The 19,332-nt window shown below is 34.8% G+C and overlaps 2 protein-coding genes across 5 annotated transcripts; one reads left to right on the top strand and one right to left on the bottom strand.

Moving 5' to 3' along the window:
* The first annotated feature begins 126 nt into the window (after positions 1-126).
* Positions 127-6,329, top strand: LOC107587598 (lysosomal protective protein-like). The gene is made up of 15 exons (XM_016275441.1): positions 127-362; positions 614-774; positions 877-988; positions 1,113-1,163; positions 1,376-1,462; positions 2,388-2,543; positions 2,645-2,736; positions 2,962-3,046; positions 3,135-3,226; positions 3,318-3,396; positions 4,246-4,394; positions 4,469-4,544; positions 4,623-4,712; positions 5,413-5,514; positions 5,754-6,329. Exons 2-15 carry the CDS (start codon positions 614-616, stop codon positions 5,835-5,837), a joined length of 1,416 nt encoding a protein of 471 aa, XP_016130927.1. The 5' UTR covers positions 127-362; the 3' UTR covers positions 5,838-6,329.
* A 924-nt stretch (positions 6,330-7,253) lies between these two features.
* LOC107587597 (phospholipid transfer protein-like) lies at positions 7,254-18,048 on the bottom strand. Of its 4 annotated transcripts, XM_016275437.1 has the most exons (17): positions 17,791-17,840; positions 16,681-16,749; positions 14,088-14,211; positions 13,886-13,985; positions 12,276-12,401; positions 11,628-11,783; positions 11,404-11,467; positions 11,229-11,292; positions 11,052-11,143; positions 10,039-10,215; positions 9,902-9,961; positions 9,411-9,575; positions 9,271-9,338; positions 9,151-9,193; positions 9,003-9,066; positions 8,379-8,455; positions 7,254-8,287 (listed from the first exon to the last, which is right to left on the bottom strand). In XM_016275437.1, the coding sequence occupies exons 3-17, from the start codon at positions 14,194-14,196 to the stop codon at positions 8,192-8,194; spliced, it is 1,461 nt and encodes a 486-aa protein (XP_016130923.1). In that variant the 5' UTR covers positions 14,197-14,211; positions 16,681-16,749; positions 17,791-17,840; the 3' UTR covers positions 7,254-8,191. The 4 variants fall into 4 exon arrangements, with proteins under 4 accessions (XP_016130923.1, XP_016130926.1, XP_016130925.1 ...); XM_016275440.1 differs by lacking the exons at positions 16,681-16,749; positions 17,791-17,840 and adding an exon at positions 17,938-18,048; XM_016275439.1 differs by lacking the exon at positions 16,681-16,749 and having other exon boundaries at positions 17,791-17,832.
* Positions 18,049-19,332: the final 1,284 nt, after the last annotated feature.

Raw genomic sequence — 19,332 nt, 5'->3', positions numbered from 1 at the left:
AAATGCAAAATAAAAATAATACATTTAGAAGTACATGGTATCTTAAAAATTAAAGTATAAATTGTATTAAAACCTATTTTTATTTTTTATTTATCGTTGTTTTACGTTCACAAAATTAGCACAAAAAGTGTTTTATAATGTATTTCCAATACTGGCCTCAATGTGGATATGAAATAAAAATTATTGTTTATTTATAGGTTGTTTTCTTCGTTTTTAGAATATTTGACAGCTTAAATGCCGTATGCTTTTATTTTGACACAGCGGACGCAAAACATCAGGTGACTTGTTGGAGTCACATGAATTTTGGGAATACTTAAACAATTTACTAGCCGGTTAACATTTTGGCTCCCTCGCCTGAAAAGGTAAGACTAATAAAATAACACTGTGAACAATTTTAATCTTTCTTTTGCTGAATAATATCATGCATCAGCTTTCCACAGTCTTTGTCGGATAAACCCTTAATTTCCTGGTTAGTGTTCTGAGTTACATGAGCAGTTATATGGTTGTTCCTTTGGCTTTTGGTGCCCTCTTTGCTTCAGATTGTTATAACGGATGAGTTTTCTGTTCTGTTAGAAGGTTATGTTAGTAACTGTGGTGATTTCCTGTGTTTCAGATGCATCTGGTGCTGCTGGGGGTGCTGCTGGGGGTGCTGGAGGTTTCTGGGGCTCCAGATGCAGATGAGATCAAATATCTTCCTGGACTTTCGAAACAGCCCAGCTTCAAGCATTATTCTGGATACTTCAGTGTGGCAGATAACAAACACCTTCACTACTGGTAAGCTCGACTTTCACTTTAATTTAATTGACCCTAAGAATGGTTTTGAAAATCCCCAAATGTAAATGTCCACCGTCATTGTGCTCTGTTCCTCTTGATCAGGTTTGTGGAGTCTCAGAAAGATCCGGCCGGTAGTCCGGTTGTTCTGTGGCTTAACGGAGGACCAGGATGCAGCTCCTTGGATGGTTTGCTCACAGAGCACGGACCTTTCCTGGTGAGATTTCAGTACACTTCTTTATTTAATCATACCGATGGTTCACAATTAACTTAAGTTAAATATTAAAAAACTTAAATGCTTTAAATAATGTGCATTATCCCTTCTCTCTGGTTATTCACAGATCCAAGATGACGGTGTAACTCTGGAATATAATCCTTATTCTTGGAACAAGGTATGGATTCTGTCTTTTTTTGTTAAAATTACTTAAGCATTACCAGATGAGTTATTTCTGTGGTGTGAAATGAGTCACAGGGCCAGTTTTCCCCCTATAACAGCAGTTTCGGTAACTGGACTATGACACTTCCTTAAGCCAGTCACATGCCCTAATGCTCTTTTATTCTTGGCTATAGCAAACCAGGTTTATTGTACTAACTGTATTTCCAGATTGCAAATGTCTTATACCTGGAGTCACCAGCAGGTGTCGGCTTTTCCTACTCTGATGACAAGAAGTACACTACCAATGACACAGAGGTATGATTTAAATCATATTATATATATGTGTGTGTTACGCCCCGTCTAGGGTAAGGGCACAAGAAAGAGTACGACACGGAAGAGTTGTTTCAGAAGAAAACTAATGAGCAGTATTTTAATGAGCACAATGGTTTTCCAGTGCAACTGGGGAATTTTAGCTTCGGGAGCCGACAAGGCCAAAATAACTAACAAAAACCAGCTAATTCATATACCTCTAACTATCCTCGTTCAGAAAAGAAAAGAAAATACAATTACTTCCCTACCTCCCTATCCAAAAACAATCAATAAAAGGTTCCAACAAAAATGGCGTTGGTCTCCCTACTTCCCCCGAACGTTATGTACAGTTATTTACAAAGGTGAGCAAACCGGGGCAATCCAGAGTCAAGGTCAAAGAACATGCAGTGGTCTGCAACAATCCTAACAAACAACAATCAGTCTCTCACAGACACACTCGAATGAACACACAAAGATACTCTCAGTCTTACTAACACAGTCTGTAACTAACTAGCAGGGCAAACACAGTGAGTGAGCACAAGGCTGATGCCGGAGGCTTTTATAGGCAGCTAGAAGTCAGCTGACCACCAATTAGACTGTAGGAACCAATCGGTCGTCTTCCTGAACAGAGACACTCAAACACCTCCCAAAACAAAAGAAAACACCGAAATAGAACTAAAGGGACATAACTATATATATATATATACTCTCACACACATGCATTTTTAAATATATTTTTTCATTGGACTTTGCTTGACTTGTTGCTTTAAGAAACATTTATACTAGGTACGTATATCATAAGATGCACAAATGCATGTATTGTACAGACAGGAGTGTTTAATTGCGTAGCACACAAAGTATTTAATTGAACTCTATATGATCAAAAAACAAAATGGTAACCATATAATAATAATAATCGCTGACTTTCCAGGTGGCCACAAACAACTACTTGGCCCTGAAAGAATTTTTCAGGTTGTTTCCTGAGTTCAGCAAGAATGAGTTTTTCTTGACTGGCGAGAGCTACGGAGGCATTTACATTCCAACGCTGGCTGAGATCGTCATGGAGGACAGCAGCATTAATTTACAGGTAGGAAGGAGGGACTTTATTTTGACTGTATTACCCATAAACAACACAGACACTGAGCCAGCAGAGGGAATGACCGACGTGTGTGTATTTGTGTCTTTAAGGGTATTGCTGTAGGAAATGGCTTGTCCAGTTATGAACTAAATGACAATTCACTGGTCTATTTTGCATACTATCATGGACTTCTTGGGACTAGGTGTGATATATATTTTTTTACCTCATGACTGTTTTCGTGTTACTCTGTTTAACATGCACTCTTTTATGCATGGGCAAACAGTATAAACTGTAAATGTAAATTGTTAATAAAGTAAATGCACTGTAAAAAAAGAATTTATTTTTGCATTTTATTTGTGTATTTTGCTTTTATGTATTTGTATATGTGTATTCATTTTTTAATATATATATATATATATATATATAGCTTGTGGAATGACCTGCAGAAATTTTGCTGCAAAGATGGAGTGTGTAACTTCTACGATAACCAAGATGTGAACTGCTCGACTTCTGTAAGTTAAACAGTGCTCCACTAATGGCTTAAGATGTCATGTCACATATTCTTTACTTATCTTTTCTTATCTTTCTGTCACTCTTTAGCTCACTACAGTTCAAATTATAGTCTACCAGTCTGGACTCAACATGTATAACCTGTATGCACCCTGTGCCGGAGGTGTTCAGCAGAGAGTCAGGTGAGCTTGGATCAGTTATGTGGAGTAACTGTTCAATGTCATTTCATATGAAGACGTTTCAGTGTCATTTTGTTCTGTGTTCTGAAACCAGCATTGAAAACGGCCAGTTTGTGATCCGAGACCTGGGCCACCACTTCGTCAACCATCCATGGTCCAAAGCACAGAACGAGGTAGAGAAACCAATTTATGTGCTGCTTTCGGACTACAAACTTCACTCGGAACGAAAACTAAAATTGTCACTCGCTCATTACTGCCCTCATATTGTTTCAAACCTGTATGAGTTTGTTGTGCTACACAAAATTATGTTTTTAGCTATTCTGATGCTCATTTCCATACAATGAAAGTAATATTTTAGATTTTAATACACTGAATATATTCCCATTCACGACAGCTCTCTTATTTTATTTGCATATTGAAATGATGACTTGTTAAACCCACACCACTGGTTCTTGCGTGTCTCGTAAAAACAAAACTCCAGTTTGAATATGCAAAAGTGTGTATGTGAATTTAAGAACATTTTATGGTTTTGAAACGACATGAGTATATACTGCCTAAAATAAAATTTTTGGGTGAATGGTCTGTTTAAAGGGATACTTCACCCAAAACTGAAAATGGTCATTTACTGACACTCGAGCTGTTCCAAAACTAAGTGAGTTTCTTTCGTCTGCTGAATACAAAGAAGATATTTTGAAGAATGTTGGTAACCAAACAGTTTCTAGTCCCCATTGACCTCCATAGATCTTTTTTCCCATACTGTGGAAGTCAAAGGGGACCATCAGTTGTGTGTTTACCAACATTCTTCAAAATATCTTCTTTTATGTTGCACACGAGAAAGAAACTCGTACAGGTTTGGAACAACTTGAGGCTGAGGAAATGATGACCGAATTTTCATTTTTGGGTGAACTGTTCCTTTAAGAACTATGAAGAACAAAGCTTTGTGTCTGGTCTGTGTTAGTAGGTCTTCTATGATTCATTTGTGCTTTGAGGGTTAATCCACATGAATTTTCTCGTTGAATCAGAAATTGCGAGGTGTGGTCTCCCTGTTCAAATCTTCAAGGCTCGATCCTCCGTGCACCAACTCTACTCCATCCACCCTGTACCTCAACAACAAGCTGGTGAAGTCTGCTCTCCACATCTCGCCCAATGCTTTGGACTGGATCATCTGCAGGTGCGTTGAGTGGATTTTAATAAAGCAAATGAGTTTTGGACCTTCATTTGAAATTGTCCGGTTGTTTGTTGCAGCGCTGAAGTCAATCTGAACTACAAACGCCTGTTCATGGACGTGAAGAAACAGTACCTGAAGCTTCTTGGAGCACTAGTGAGTGATGGCAATTTAAACAGTTATGAATCCAATATTTACCAGCTTTTGTTGATTTCAATCACATCTTTTCAACAGAAATACCGTGTGCTGGTATATAATGGAGATGTTGACATGGCCTGCAACTTCTTGGGAGACGAGTGGTTTGTGGAGTCACTCCAGCAAGAGGTGAGTTGTTTCCCACAGATATTGTGTGTCCTATTTTCTTTTAGTCTTGGTCTGGGGACTCTGGTCTGGTCAGGAAAATAATAGGTTTTTTATTTGATTAGATTTTTTTCCCCCAAGTTAAACAACCTGGTCACCCTGACCCCTAGTCAGTAAGATTGAAACTTATTTTATTTTATTTGATGGAATAAATAATAATAATAATAATAAATAATTATACTTTATTAAATATTAAAGTATTATTGTTAAACATTTTAATGTTTTATGTATTTCATTTAATAATTAAAACATTAACAAATAATAATAATTATTATTATTTCATATTTTATTATATATTTAACTTATTTAATGTATATATTTTATTTCATTATTTTTATCAATAAAATATTTATCAATGGAACTATTATGATTATTTATTTTATAACAATAATATTATTAATACTTAGCATTTTAATATTTTCACACATTCTATTTATTTAATAATAATGTATTATTATTATTATTATTATTGTGTCATATTTTATTATGTTTTACTTATTTAATTTATTTAATTTCATTATCATCATCAGCTTTTTTTTTTTTTTGAGAATGCTCTTGCCATTTTTGTGCAATTATGTATCAGACAGTCCATGCTGTTTGCGGTCTGAGACTACCTTTTTTTCCTGTAGCAGAAGAAACCCTTTCTCTTCACCTTCTCCAACAGGTGCAGGTGCAGCGCAGACCTTGGATTTATTTCAATGGTGAAACTCAGCAGGTCGGCGGCTTTGTCAAAGAATTTACCAACATCGCTTTCCTCACAGTGAAGGTAAGACTGCAATAAAACCAATCACATAGTGCACTTTCTCTGGTGACTGTGATGAAAAGCTAAATTACATGGACCGCAGCTTACTATAGTTTACAATGGAAGTGTGTGTAAATCTCAATTCTAAATCTCTAGTTTTACTGTAGTATATGCATCTGTGACCTCCGTCTAATATGTGAGCTTTTTTTTCTCGAAGTAAACTTTTTATTTTTGTAATTTATATTTATCTATGTCCTCCACAGGGTTCGGGTCACATGGTTCCCACTGACAAACCCATAGCGGCCTTCACAATGTTCAGTCGCTTCATCACCAAACAACCTTACTAGAACCCACTCAGGGATTTTTAATCTTTTTAAATCTGAATTTGCACTGTCACACTGGTCAAATGTTTCAGATTTATGGACCACTGACTGTTTTCTGTCACTTAGCCACTCAAAACTGATTGTGTATTTCTGTAGTTTAGTTGCCAGCCTGTGAACTAGATTAAGTCATGCATCCTGTACATAATGATGTTTCATCGTATGTGTTTTGAGGGATTCACAGACGTCTATTCCTCCATCCATCTTTGATTATGGTTGATTTAGTAGCGAGAGATGCTGAGTGTTTACGAGTTGAAATCCAATCAGCTGTGAGTGGATGCTGACTGTTTATTGCACAATTTTAGCTTATGTCTTCTCTATTAAACATGAAACTGTAGCTTTTATTAATCATCACAGATATTTTGTCATCCCTTCAGGTACTGATGCCTCACTGTGCTAATTGTAGACTTTTGTTGAGGTGTCATTGAGTTGCTCGTTTGATTGTGGTTTTAAGTGATGTGTATATGATCTTTGGTACTTTTTGTGCTCATAAGGGAATAATTTTTGTGCCTTTTATTCCCCCCCAGTTTTTTTAATTAAAGAAATATTCTACAATTTTAAGTTTTTCTTTGTGATCTTATTTTAGAAAATGGTGTATTTAAACCCACTCAATCATTTCAATGATGCACTGTAAAAAAAATCCGTAAAATGTATGGTAAAAAACCAGCAGCTGTGGTTGCCGGAATTTTACGGTAAGAAAATACGGTAGCAACATTTTAGGTTTTACGGTTTTAACTTAAATTTACAGTTAAATACTGTAATTTCATTAACTGATATAATGTTAATATACCAACCTATTGAAGTACTGAATGTTTTGTACCTTTTGTAATACACTGATGACCACCAAATGCAGGAGGTGATGAGAAAGTCACATGATGAACCAAAGCCCATCACAAGCAGCTTTTAAATATTAACATATATAGAAGGTGCACAGTGTGTCATTCACACAAACACTAAACACCATAACGGTAACACACATGAAACTGAAATAATGCAATAAACATTAATTTAACAACATTAGGTGTAACACACAACTCTAATATACAAAACTGATAAGAAAAAACTAAGAAGAAACATAGTTATTTCAACAAAAAAACATCAAATTTGAAATGTAACGCAGGGAATTCTGGGAATGTCAATTTACGGTTATTCACTGTAAATTATATGAAAAATAATTATATTTTTCATTTCCAAAAATGGTATACTACCATAAAATTACATATAATGTCCAATACAGTTTTTCACCGTATATAGTAGGAGAATTTACCGTTAACAATTTAACAGGTTTTTAATGTAGCATTTTTACAGTCTTTTACTGTTAAATTCACAGTCATTTTTCACAGTGTGAACTAAACTTTTAAGATAAAAAACAGTTAACACTTCCTGATTTTTAACAAGTAATTTTAATAAAGCGGTACAGTGATTTCATTCACATATGAGGATGGCAAACCAATCACATATTAAACGATCAATATACGATAAAACTTGTACAAAAAATTATAAAATTCAACTAAATGTACAAATACATTTTGTTTTATACATCTAAGAGTTGTACATGTGTTTTTGGGGTTCAGTCACTTGTGTAAAGTCAACATGAACCTGCATTTGCAACCCATTTTGCTTCTGAAATGTGAATAAAGTAGTTTGGTTCTTCATACCATGGTGGGTGTTTGATAGTAGAACCGAGTCATGTCTGAATGTAACTCTGTATTGGTTTGTGATCTGCTCTCCTCAAGAGCATCTCTACGTATCCTAACGCTGCTTTTTGTAAATATATACTTATTTGCTTATACTGGTGTAATCGTTATGCAACAGCTATTTACACTAAGTGTAACAAGTTAGACCGTATTTACACTGAGAGCAAATAGTGATAGATGCTGTTTGCACAAAGTGTAAATAGAAGTAACATGCTATTTGTGCTAAAGGTGAAATACCTAAGCAATAGTGAAAACAGCCTTTGCCAACAAGTTTGGTCATTTGCACTCATTATAAATAGACACTGCCAAAATTCAGCATTAAATTATTGCATTTACGTTTGGGGAGATATTAGGGAAAAAATAGCATGTCAGATGAAATTTTCTTCAGAGTAAAGTGCAGATTGCACACAATTACACCAGGAATGCGTATTCACAGACTAAATAGGGCAAATTTAGAGTTGATGTTGACAGTAACGATAGCAGGTCTTGAGGATCAAATGTTCTGTACAGTTAACAAACATCATGCTTCTGCTGGAAGGTTAGTTCTCCATTTATTGCTCCTTATTTTAGTATCTGTGCATGGCTTTACACATGCAGTAATGTTAGCGCGGCTCTTCTCTGGTCTTAAATTGAGTTGTCTGTTTCACCCGACAGCTTCCTCTCGATTATTTCTCTCAGACCTGTTCTGAAGTGTAGGTTTGCCCCCACGATGATGTAGCCCTGTGAAATCAAAGATGGAGAATCACAGCTGAACATATCGAAATGTCTGTATCTTAAACTTATGATGTTAAAGGTTTCACCAGCCGCTTACATTGTGATACTCGACCACCTCTTCGATGAAGTCTATCCCGTCCGGTAGAGGGATCTGCACACCTCGCTTAATGTAATCTTACATGAAAACACATGACCAAGCATTTAGATGCATTATATTTTCTGATTCACATAATTTAGGTGAATATGTTTTCTCAAAAAAAAAATAATGGAATTTTTTTTTTTGAAAGAAATTGTTTATTCAAAAAGAAAAGTATTAAATCTGACATTAAAAACATGTATTATGTATAAAGATTTTTTATTTCAAACAAATGCTGTTCTGAAAATAGTTTAATTAAAATTATGAAGCAGGAGCATTAAAAAAAATCAGCATATTAGAATGATTTCTGAAGATCATGTGACACTGAAGACTGGAGTAATGATGCTGAAAATACAGCTTTGATCACAGGAATAAATTACAGCTTATAATATAGTCCCATAGAAAACACTTGTTTTAAATTGTAATAATATTTCATAATTTTACTGTTTTTTACTTTTTCTTTTAATAAGAAAATGCAGCCATGGTGAGCATGAGAGACTTCTTTCAAAAACATTAAATACCAGCCCCAAATATCTGAACAGTGGTATACGTGTCATTTAATATATAATATATTGTTTCACTTACTGTTAATGAGAGGCACCACTGATATCTGCAGCATCGTTTTCAGCGGACCTTGCAATGGAATAAGCTGAAGGAAAAATATTTATTACATTGACTATCTGCTCTTGATCAGTCTTGCATTGAATATATTTGTGTGGAAACGCAAACTTACAGCCAAAGACTCGAGAGCAGATTGATTGGAGAAAATTTTGAACCTGAAAACAGATTCTCAGTTCAAAATCAATATTAGTCAAATGTCAAAAACAGTTCAGTGTTTGCACGTCATATTCACCTTCTCAGATCTAAATGAATGGCCAAGTGCTTGCCCTTCATCGATACTTTTGCGTTGAACTTGCCTTCCTACAAACAAGGTGAAATTTAGTGCATTTCTAGCATTCTTTCATTCTGAAACGATATGTGTATAATTCTCACCATGGTCATGCTGCTGAGCTGGACTGCTGGTTTTCCTGGAGGAAGAACCAACACTTTGACGTTACAGTTGACAGCCACACTGGCACCAGAGGTCTTGATAGTGGAGCGAGGAGGAGATGTGACCTCTAACTCCAGCGACAGAGGATGCTCCATGAGAGCCGGGTTCTGATAGAGAATAGATGGTTGCCGGGGTTGCTATGTGACTGCTGTACTTACACTGAACAAAATTATAAACGCAATACTTTTGTTTTTGCCCCCATTTTTCATGAGCTGAACTCAAAGATCTAAGACTTTTTCTATGTACACAGAAGGCCTATTTCTCTCAAATATTGTTCACAAATCTGTCTAAATCGGTGTTAGTGAGCACTTCTCCTTTGCCGAGGTAATCCATCCACCTCACAGGTGTGGCATATCAAGATGCTGATTAGACAGCATGATTATTGCACAGGTGTGCCTTAGGCTCCGTGTATATACATCTTAGTTTTGCTCACCAGCATCATGATTGTCCCCAAGTAGGTGGTCCTGAGAAGCATCTCTAAGTCCTTGGGCATCTGAAATGAGTCGAGCAATAGTTGTTTTTGTCTTATTTTTGTATCATGCTCTTGAAATGTATTAGACGGCGTCTTACTCGTTCGTTTGCTATCTGCATTTGGAACAGTCCGCCTTTGAAGTAAGAGAAGAGGCCGCTGTCAAAGAAGTACTCGGAGAGAGAGAGATAGATCATACGATCATACTCTCTCACTACCGGATTCACAGCATAGTTCACGAGTGTCTCGTTCTCATTCTTCAGGTCGTAAAACATGCCCTGTGTAGATGAGAGAGCGAGAGAAATACAAAAAAATAAATAAGTCACACTGACTCATAAAAAAACATATATATATATATATATATATATATATATATGTGTGTGTAGAATATATGCTACAGTATATGGTGTAAACAGCACTATGTTTTTCAAATTAAAAAATGTATTGTAATGTTTTGGACAAGTTAAGATTTACATTATTTAATTTATAGATTTATATTAAAACTTTTTCCAGTTTTACTATTACCATATTAGTCATATATTTTGGCTATTTTTTGTAGATTTTGAAATGTATAATGGTGAGTGTTTGTTTTAGATTAATGTATTCTATTAATGTAATCTATTAATCAAAACCAAGTATTAATGTATTTTGAAAATTATCATTATAATTCGATGTTGTTTTTTGCACATGTACTATGGTAACACCATGTTTTTTTTTCAATGACAATATGGCACTGATATATAATATATTTAAAAATGGCAAATAAGATTGGTTTAAGATTTTTGTAATATTTTTGAAAGAAGTCTCTTATTCTCAACAAAGCTGCCTATAAATACAGTAAAAACACTAGTACTGTTAAATATTTATACTAATTTAAAATAACTGTTTTCTATTTTAATATATTGTAAGATGTAATTTATTCCAGTGATCAAAGCTGAATTTTCAGCATCATTTCTCCAGTCTTCAGAGTCACATGATTCTTCATAAATCATTCTAATATGCTGCTTTGCTGCTCAAGAAACATTTCTGATTTTTATCACTATAAAAAAGTTGTGCTGCTTCATATTTTTGAAGCTTGCATATAAAGTTCAGTAACTAGTCATCTATCACTCACCCTAAAATCCATATCAAGGCTAGTTTCTGTCACCACGGGGTCATGTAGCAGTGAGTAATCGATGCCCACGTAACTGTCCACCTCCGTGCGCACTGAAAAAAACATTCCCGTAAACACACGAGTCTGCCAGATCAATATATCACAACAGTTTTACAATGATCAGCATTGTTCTCTAACCTGGGATTGTTTCCAGTAGCTGGTTAATCAGAACTAGTGCAGCATGATTCAAGGCAGGACAAATCTGACAGAGACATATATGCAAAAGTTGATTCAAATCTCTTACAATGTCATTAAAGTTGTGAGCACCAGTACAAGCATCAGCTAATCCTGACTAGAAAACAAGCAAACAAACCTGTTTATTTAAGACGAAGCGCATTCCTGTAGTCAGGAACGTTCCGATAAAGTCATAAACCCTCCTGTGGGAATATTTAGAGACACATAAGAATATGCCATGTAACAGACAAACATGCAAAATGCTGAGCAAACAATGTATTTCATTCATAAAGAAGCTGTACAGTTAATCAAATCATGTCATGTGCAATAAACATGCTCAACATTGAATATAGAGTGGTGTACCCGAGGGTCCCGCTAAATCTGGCCCTCATCTTGGTGATGAATGCATCACAGGTGACGTTGGAGATCTTGAGACGTCCGTCCTTGTCTTTGATGAGATGGAGGACTGTGAAGATGTTGACACCTTCAGCGGAGGCGTTGATGGCTCCCTCATCATAACTGATGGAGAGAAAGGGGGCACCTCATCAAGGATGCATTTATTTGATGAGAAATACAGTAAATATTGTGAAATATTATCATGGTTTAAAGTAACTGTTGCCTATTGCAATACATGTTAACATGTAATTAATCTGTGATCAAAGCTGAATTTTCAGCATCATTACTCCAGTCTTCAGTGTCACATGATCTTCAGAAATCAGTCTAATATGCTGATCTGCTGCTCAACTGATTATTATCAGTTGAAAACCGTTGTGCTGATGTATTTTTGTGGAAACTGTGATATTTGTTTATATTAAGGATCCTTTGATTTATAGAAAATTCATAAGAACAGTACTTATTTGAAACTGAAATCTTTTGTAACATTTAAAATGTCACTTTTGACCAATTGAATGCGTCCTTGCTGAATAGAAGACTCCTTTCTTTCAGTTGCTTGTGACCTCAAATCATAAACGTCTTTTGCTTGCTTTCTGCAGATGTGTTCTTCAGACTCACAAGAGCCAGTAAAGGATGCGTCTCTGGAAGTTGAGGGTGATGGAGGAGTTCTGCACCTCGAACAGCAGCCCCACATCAGGCTGGAAGCGCAGGTCAGACGTCAGGTTCAGCTCCGTGATCTTCACACTAAACAAACATCAGTGCAGAATTAGAGCCGGCGGGTATGGAAGCCTGTTTCCGCCAAAAAAATAAATAAATAAAAAATTGTGACTTTATCTCACAATTCTGATTTTTTTTTCTCAGAATTGTGTGATATAAACTCGCAATTCTGAGAAATAAAGTCAGAATTGCGTGATATAAACTCGCAATTACGTGACATAAAGTCGCAATTCTGAGAAATAAAGTCAGAACTGCGAGATATAAACTCACAATTCTGATTCTTTTTCTCAGAATTGTGTGATATAAACTCGCAATTGCAAGTTTAAAAAAATCATAATTGTGAGCTATAAACTCACAATTCTGAGAAATAAAGTCAGAATTGCGTGATATAAACTCGCAATTGCGTGTTATAAGAATTGCGAGGGGAAAAAGTCAGAATTGCGAGATATAAACTCACAATTCTGATTCTTTTTCTCAGAATTGCGTGATATAAACTCACAATTGCGAGTTATAAAGTCAGAATTGCGAGATATAAACTCACAATTCTGATTCTTTTTCTCAGAATTGTGTGATATAAACTCGCAATTGCAAGTTTAAAAAAATCATAATTGTGAGCTATAAACTCACAATTCTGAGAAATAAAGTCAGAATTGCGTGATATAAACTCGCAATTGCGTGTTATAAGAATTGCGAGGGGAAAAAGTCAGAATTGCGAGATATAAACTCGCAATTGTGCAAAAAAAAAAGTCAGAATTGCGAGTTTTTATCTCACAATTGTGACATTATATCTCGCAATTCTGTGAAAAAAAGTCAGAATTGTGAGATAAAAAGTCGCAATATCCTTTTTTAATTTTTTTATTCAGTGGCGGAAACGGGCTTCCATAGGCGGGAGGTTTTATGAAGCTCATAGGTTTATGACTCATAGGTTCGTTCAGCCCTTGTGGTTGTCATTCTAGTCCATACTTAGTAGGCCTTTTTAATGCCACTGACACCTAAAGGGCACCATCACCCCCTTCTGAATTACGAATGGGACAAATGGGACAAAATTGGGCATTTAACAGGATTGTACAAGGAAATTTGATTTGGAATGTCAAAAAGAAGAATTTACTGAATTTCAATTCCAAAAAATAAAAAAATCAGTACAGCATCCTGGTATATCTATCTATCTATCTATCTATCTATCTATCTATCTATCTATCTATCTATCTATCTATCTATCTATCTATCTATCTATCTGTCTATCTGTCTGTCTGTCTGTCTGTCTGTCTGTCTATCTATCAAGTCTACTTCCTTACATTAATTCGAATTGCAATTCTGCATCCTCTTTGCTACCTCAGTTCAAAATCAGGAACTGAATTGGAATTTAAATGGCATTCTTTATTCTTTTCTGAATGGTGCTCAACCCTGACGCTTACTGTGCGCGTGAATGACGACATGAGGGCGCTGTGTGCAACATGACTATACAGTATATGACGGTGGAAATCCAGTAGATAAAGGAAGGTCACACATACTCTTTGATGGTGTACTGGAAACGGCCCTCTTTACCACGCATCTCTGGCATGGTGATGTTACTCAACTCTTCTTCCACGAACTTCTTTGTCTCGGCCTTCACTGTAAAGACGTCAAGCAGAGGCCAGTCTGAGACTTTTATAGACTCCTAAAGGATAGTTGCATTTTAAGTCTGAATGTTGGGCTTATTGTCAGATATCTTACGCATCTCCAGTCCTCTGTCGGTGATGCGGATCTTGCATCCAGGCGGTTCTGCTAAAGTCATTGTGATTAATGAAAGAAGAAAGATGACAGAGACTTTCAGCAGTCCCATGATTCCTCAGCAGACCTGAAAATCAACAATTTAGGTGCTTCATTTAATTTAAGTATGCAAGAGACATGTTGAGATAAGGCTAAGGTCAACCAAACTGTCAAATTATGTTTCAAAGTCGTGAATAAAACAAAGATTACTAAAGTATGTTTTACAAGAAAATACTATTTTAGTTTTTCAACTGTAGTAATGTTTTTGTAGAAATAATTTGTGAAATGTACTATTAATTTCTGAGTGAAATGTATTTCAAAGTAAATTCTACACCATTTTTTTTTCAGTCCAGGATCAAAAAGGTTAAAAAATAATGAAAATAATAATGAAAAAGTTTATTTATATTCCCAATTTCCATGTCTTTTTTATTCAATACTTACACACATAATCAGTGAATAAGAAGAAATAGAAGTCAAGTTTAAAATAATTTGACATCACAAGTTTATATAATGGACTAAAATGGAGTAAAGATAATAAATTAATAAAGTAAAAGAGTAATTAAAATAATACAAAATAAATTGAAATAATATATTTTTTTTAAATATTAAATAAAAAAATAATGTAAGTCAATTCAAATCTAATACTAGCGCACCAAAAACCCTTCCTCGTGCATTAGTTTTAAAGATCAGATCAGAGTTACGCTTTCTGTCCACTGATGGTGCAGCTTTTCTCTCCTGCACCAAAGAGCTTCTCCAGAGCGGCAGCTGAATATATAGAGACAGCAAGCAAATAAGAGAATGATCTTGCCTTTCAACCGTATAGAAGAAAATGCCCAGTGAAAGAAGTCCAAGTGTGTCGTCTCTCGTCTCTGTAGCAGTGTGTGTGAAGGGTCTGTGTCTGCGTGTGTGTGTGTTTATAGTGCAGAGGAGGAGAGACTGCGTGCCTCGTCTGAATGAGAGAGAGAGAGAGAGAGAGAGAGAGAGAGAGAGACTCTATCCTTACAGCCTCCCCAATGAGAACATTATTATGTGGTTTCTAGGGTGTTGCTGTTGAGAGTTTTTAGGCAGTGTTCTGGGCTGTTGCAATGCTGTTCTGGTGTTTTTCGTTCATATACTGTTCAAATGGTTTGGGATGAGTTATATTTTGAGTTTTGTTTAAATCACTAAACCTATGTATGATGAACAGTAAAAGTGTAACATAGCAAGCAATATCCAGTACTGTAAAAAAAAAAAATAATAATAAAGTTTTGCTTACACTGGGATGCAGCATTTTAATTGTTTATGTAAATGCACTTTTAAATAATAATTAGTAAACAATAAATGCATTAAAATTTAATTTGTAATAAATAAATGGTGATTGTACAATTAATTTTAAATAATTGATCATGAATACATTTAATTTAAAAGAAATAATTTAAATTAATAAATTATAATTTTGCACTAATTTAAAATAATTTTAAATAAATAAATAATAATTTTACATCTATTTAAAAGACAAAATATATTTAAATCACTTAAATGATAAATTAATTTAATTAATTAATTAATTTTTAATTAATTAAATTTTTATTTTAAATAAATATATTATAATACTGTATAATTATTCATAATAATTAATGTATTATCAATGTATATTAATTATATTCTGTTTACTATTTAATATAATAACTATTCAGATTAATTCAATTATATTAAATACAAGAACATGTGAACATTTAATTACTACTCCGTGTAATATTGTAGAGACTCAGTGGCCAACAGCTTAAATGAGGACACTCTCTTGGAGGTCGTGTGTATGTGTGTGTGAATCTGAATGCGCGTCTCTTTAAATTGCCCTGTGTGTGAATACGTGCGCATGGATGGCAGCACTCTGAAGATGTATTTGTGTGTTCACACCAGAATTACCTTGCCATTTGTGTGTGTGTGTGCATGATATATAACGCCATTCTGAGTGTGTTTGTGTGTACCCTTAACACTCTGCATATGAAAACAGTGAGAGGATTAATATCTTCAGACACACGTCTCTCCTGCAGACACACATCTACACACTATGGCACACTCTCATCTGTTGTGTGTGTGTGTGTGTGTGTGTGTGTGTGTGTGTGAGAGAGAGATGCTGGAGGCAGCTGTCTTTAGTCCCCCAGATATAACCAACAGGAACAAACGGGATCAAAACAAACCATCCCGCAAATGGGCTTTATAAGGTCATTGACCCCAGGGTCCGGCTGATTTACCTCGCTTCAGAGAAGACAGTCTCAGGCAGGCGGAAAGATTTCACAAATGCTTCATTTATTTTGTATTAAACCCTGTGGGCTAAGCGTCAAGAGGTAATTACTCCTCTGAGACAATGTCTTTCAGCAAACGCATTGTCCGTATGCAATAATAGGTGACCTTTGACACAAAATGATGCTGAATGAAAGCTATATGTCTTTACATTTCAGGAAAGACGAACATGTTCTTTGTGAAACAGAAGTGTTTTTGCAATAAATCTAGTTTTTTGGGGAACAAGAAATGGCCATGACATGAGAATCGGTGCATGTTAGTGGAAATCGCTTACATTTGGAATGTTCCTCACAAGTGTTTTCAGCCGTAAAGTGATGTTTGCTTTGAGAAGGCACTGAGGTTACTACAGTTCACAAACACAAGGTTGCTTCTTTAGGTCAGTACCCCAAACATAAGAACTAAAACAATGTTACACAAGCAAAATCAACACCAAATTTACATTCAAAATATGTTTTGTTGACATTGGGACAGCACAGAAACTGCCTGGTTATGTAAATGTCCTTTTAAATTATACTTTTAAATAATTCAAAACAAATACATATTTTAAATGAATAAATGATCATTTTAATTACATTTTAAATCATTTCAAATATATAAATAATATTATAGTACTATATAATTATTAATAATAATTCATGTAACATTGATGCATTTTAACTACAAAACAGTTTTGCTGACAAAGTAATACTGCACAGCAACTATTTAAATTTACTTTTAAATTATACTTATATATTATAAATGAAATTATATAGTGTATATAATTTTACTTTAATAGTATATATACTTTTAAATTTTATATATATATATATATATATATATATATATAATTTTAAATGAATTATTTTAATGAATAATGAATTTTTTTTAATTACATTTTAAGTAATTAAAAATAAATAAATACATTTAATAAATAAACAATATTTTAATTACATTTTAAAGCATTAATTATTTAATTTTTAAATCATTGATGACATTGTTAATGATTTAGAATAAATAAATAATATTATAATACTATATAATTAATAATTCAATAGCAAACTCAGAACATTTCAGATATTTCTGTGTATTTGGGTCAAAGGGCAAAACAACATGATGTAAAATGTGCCGCAGCTATTTAAAAAACTAGTGTTGATCCATAATTTAAACAGTAAAATCCTCCTTGTGTAGCATTATTTAAAAAAACTAATATTAAGGCAATTGATATTTTACTTCTTTGACATGCAGAATTTCTAAATAGGAACCACTTCATGAAGGACACTATAAATCCTATGAGCCAATAACGTAAAAAGCTTCTCTATCCAGGATGCCGGTGATGTCCGACTGCCAAATTAACAGTGCAATGAGCGCAGTTGTCCAAATTAGCTTTATAGAAACAAAAACCTACCTCCATTTGTGCTGGAGGCACTCGTTCCCCTTTGAGTGATGCCACAAAATGAAACCATAAACTTTGTACACATTTTGTGCAAGCATTACAGCTTATTCCCAAACTTCCCTCCCCAAATAGTGCCTTTCACAATAATCTAATACTTACAGCGGTGTGGAAATGCAGGCTGGGTAACTTTAGTGTTTCTCAGATATTAACTCTTAGAAGAAGCAGATATTTGCTTACCATCTGAAATGCACCAGTTTGAATCCTCGCTGTACTCCTTCCTCTTTTAGTCTGGGTTCACTATGTTCCCACTTTATAGGCAGCCAGAATTGATAAGGGCAGGTTGGGAAAGGGTGTTCCTCTTCACCTCATGTCAAACGACTTTGTGACAACAATGCTGGCATTAATTCATAATCATGATGATGTGCAAAGAAAACATTTTCCAAAGATTAACATTGTTGCATCTGACTTCTGTTTCATTGTCTACAAACTGAATAGTTGCAGCATTTCACATTATAATGGAACGATGGCTGCAGGCTGCATCAAACAGATTCCAGCCATCTGCCCTTTCATTTTTTGGAGGCTAAACCTTAAATTAGTTCATGACTTCTTAGAAGCCCATGTTGCAAGGTTTCATAGAGTCACATAATGCAAGAAATGGGTTCGACTTCAAACCACAGAGGACCAAGGCGAAGCTCATTTTGGAGAATCAAGATGTTATTTCAAGCTTTTGGCCACCAATTATGGGGTGAGCAGCACATCAAACTTGCTTTTTTAAGTAAGACTTCAACCTGTTTGAAAAGAGTGGGCGAGGAAACGCGTCACATGCTCTTTGTTCCAGATGGATGAGTAGCACAAGTTTAGACTCAACTCTGGCAGAGAACATTTGATCTGGTTTTCCTCCCACCAAAGACCAGAAATCACTCAGAAGTCTTTCTGTAGAACATCAGTCCTGATGAACGGCTTGACGTGCACTGTAAAAACAACTCTGTAGTTTTTACAAAATCATTTTGGCAGCTGTGGTTGCCAGAATAATTTTGTAAAAGATACAGAAAAGCTGTAAACACATTTAAAGTATAATACTGTAATTTACAAACAAGAACATTTGAATGTAAACCAGTAAATTCAACAACACACACTGCTATTAAAATCTGTTTTGTACCTTTAACATACGGACAACCACGATTATAATGCGGGTGGTAAAAGAGAAAGCCACGTGAAGAATCAAAGCTCATCACAAGCAGAAGTATATACTAATAGAAGGAGCACAGAATTCATGCAAACACAAAACACCATCATGGTAACACATGATACTTAAATAATGCAATAAACTTTCATTAAACAACAGAAGATGTAACATAAAGCCCAAATGTACATAACTGATAAAAAAACGATTAACTATTAAAAAACATGAATATTTAAACAAAATACTTTCAAATGTGCAGTGTCAAGCAGAGAATTCTGGGAATATCATTTTACAGTTTTTGACTATAAATTGTCTGTTTTTCGGTTGTGCATGTGAATGTGTTTCACTGGGGTTGATCAGTGTTTTTCTTT

This window comes from Sinocyclocheilus grahami, unplaced genomic scaffold (assembly GCF_001515645.1).
Source record: "Sinocyclocheilus grahami isolate Dianchi unplaced genomic scaffold, SAMN03320097.WGS_v1.1 scaffold94.1, whole genome shotgun sequence".
Lineage (NCBI taxonomy): Eukaryota > Metazoa > Chordata > Actinopteri > Cypriniformes > Cyprinidae > Sinocyclocheilus > Sinocyclocheilus grahami.
This window is presented reverse-complemented; position numbering and strand designations above follow the sequence as displayed.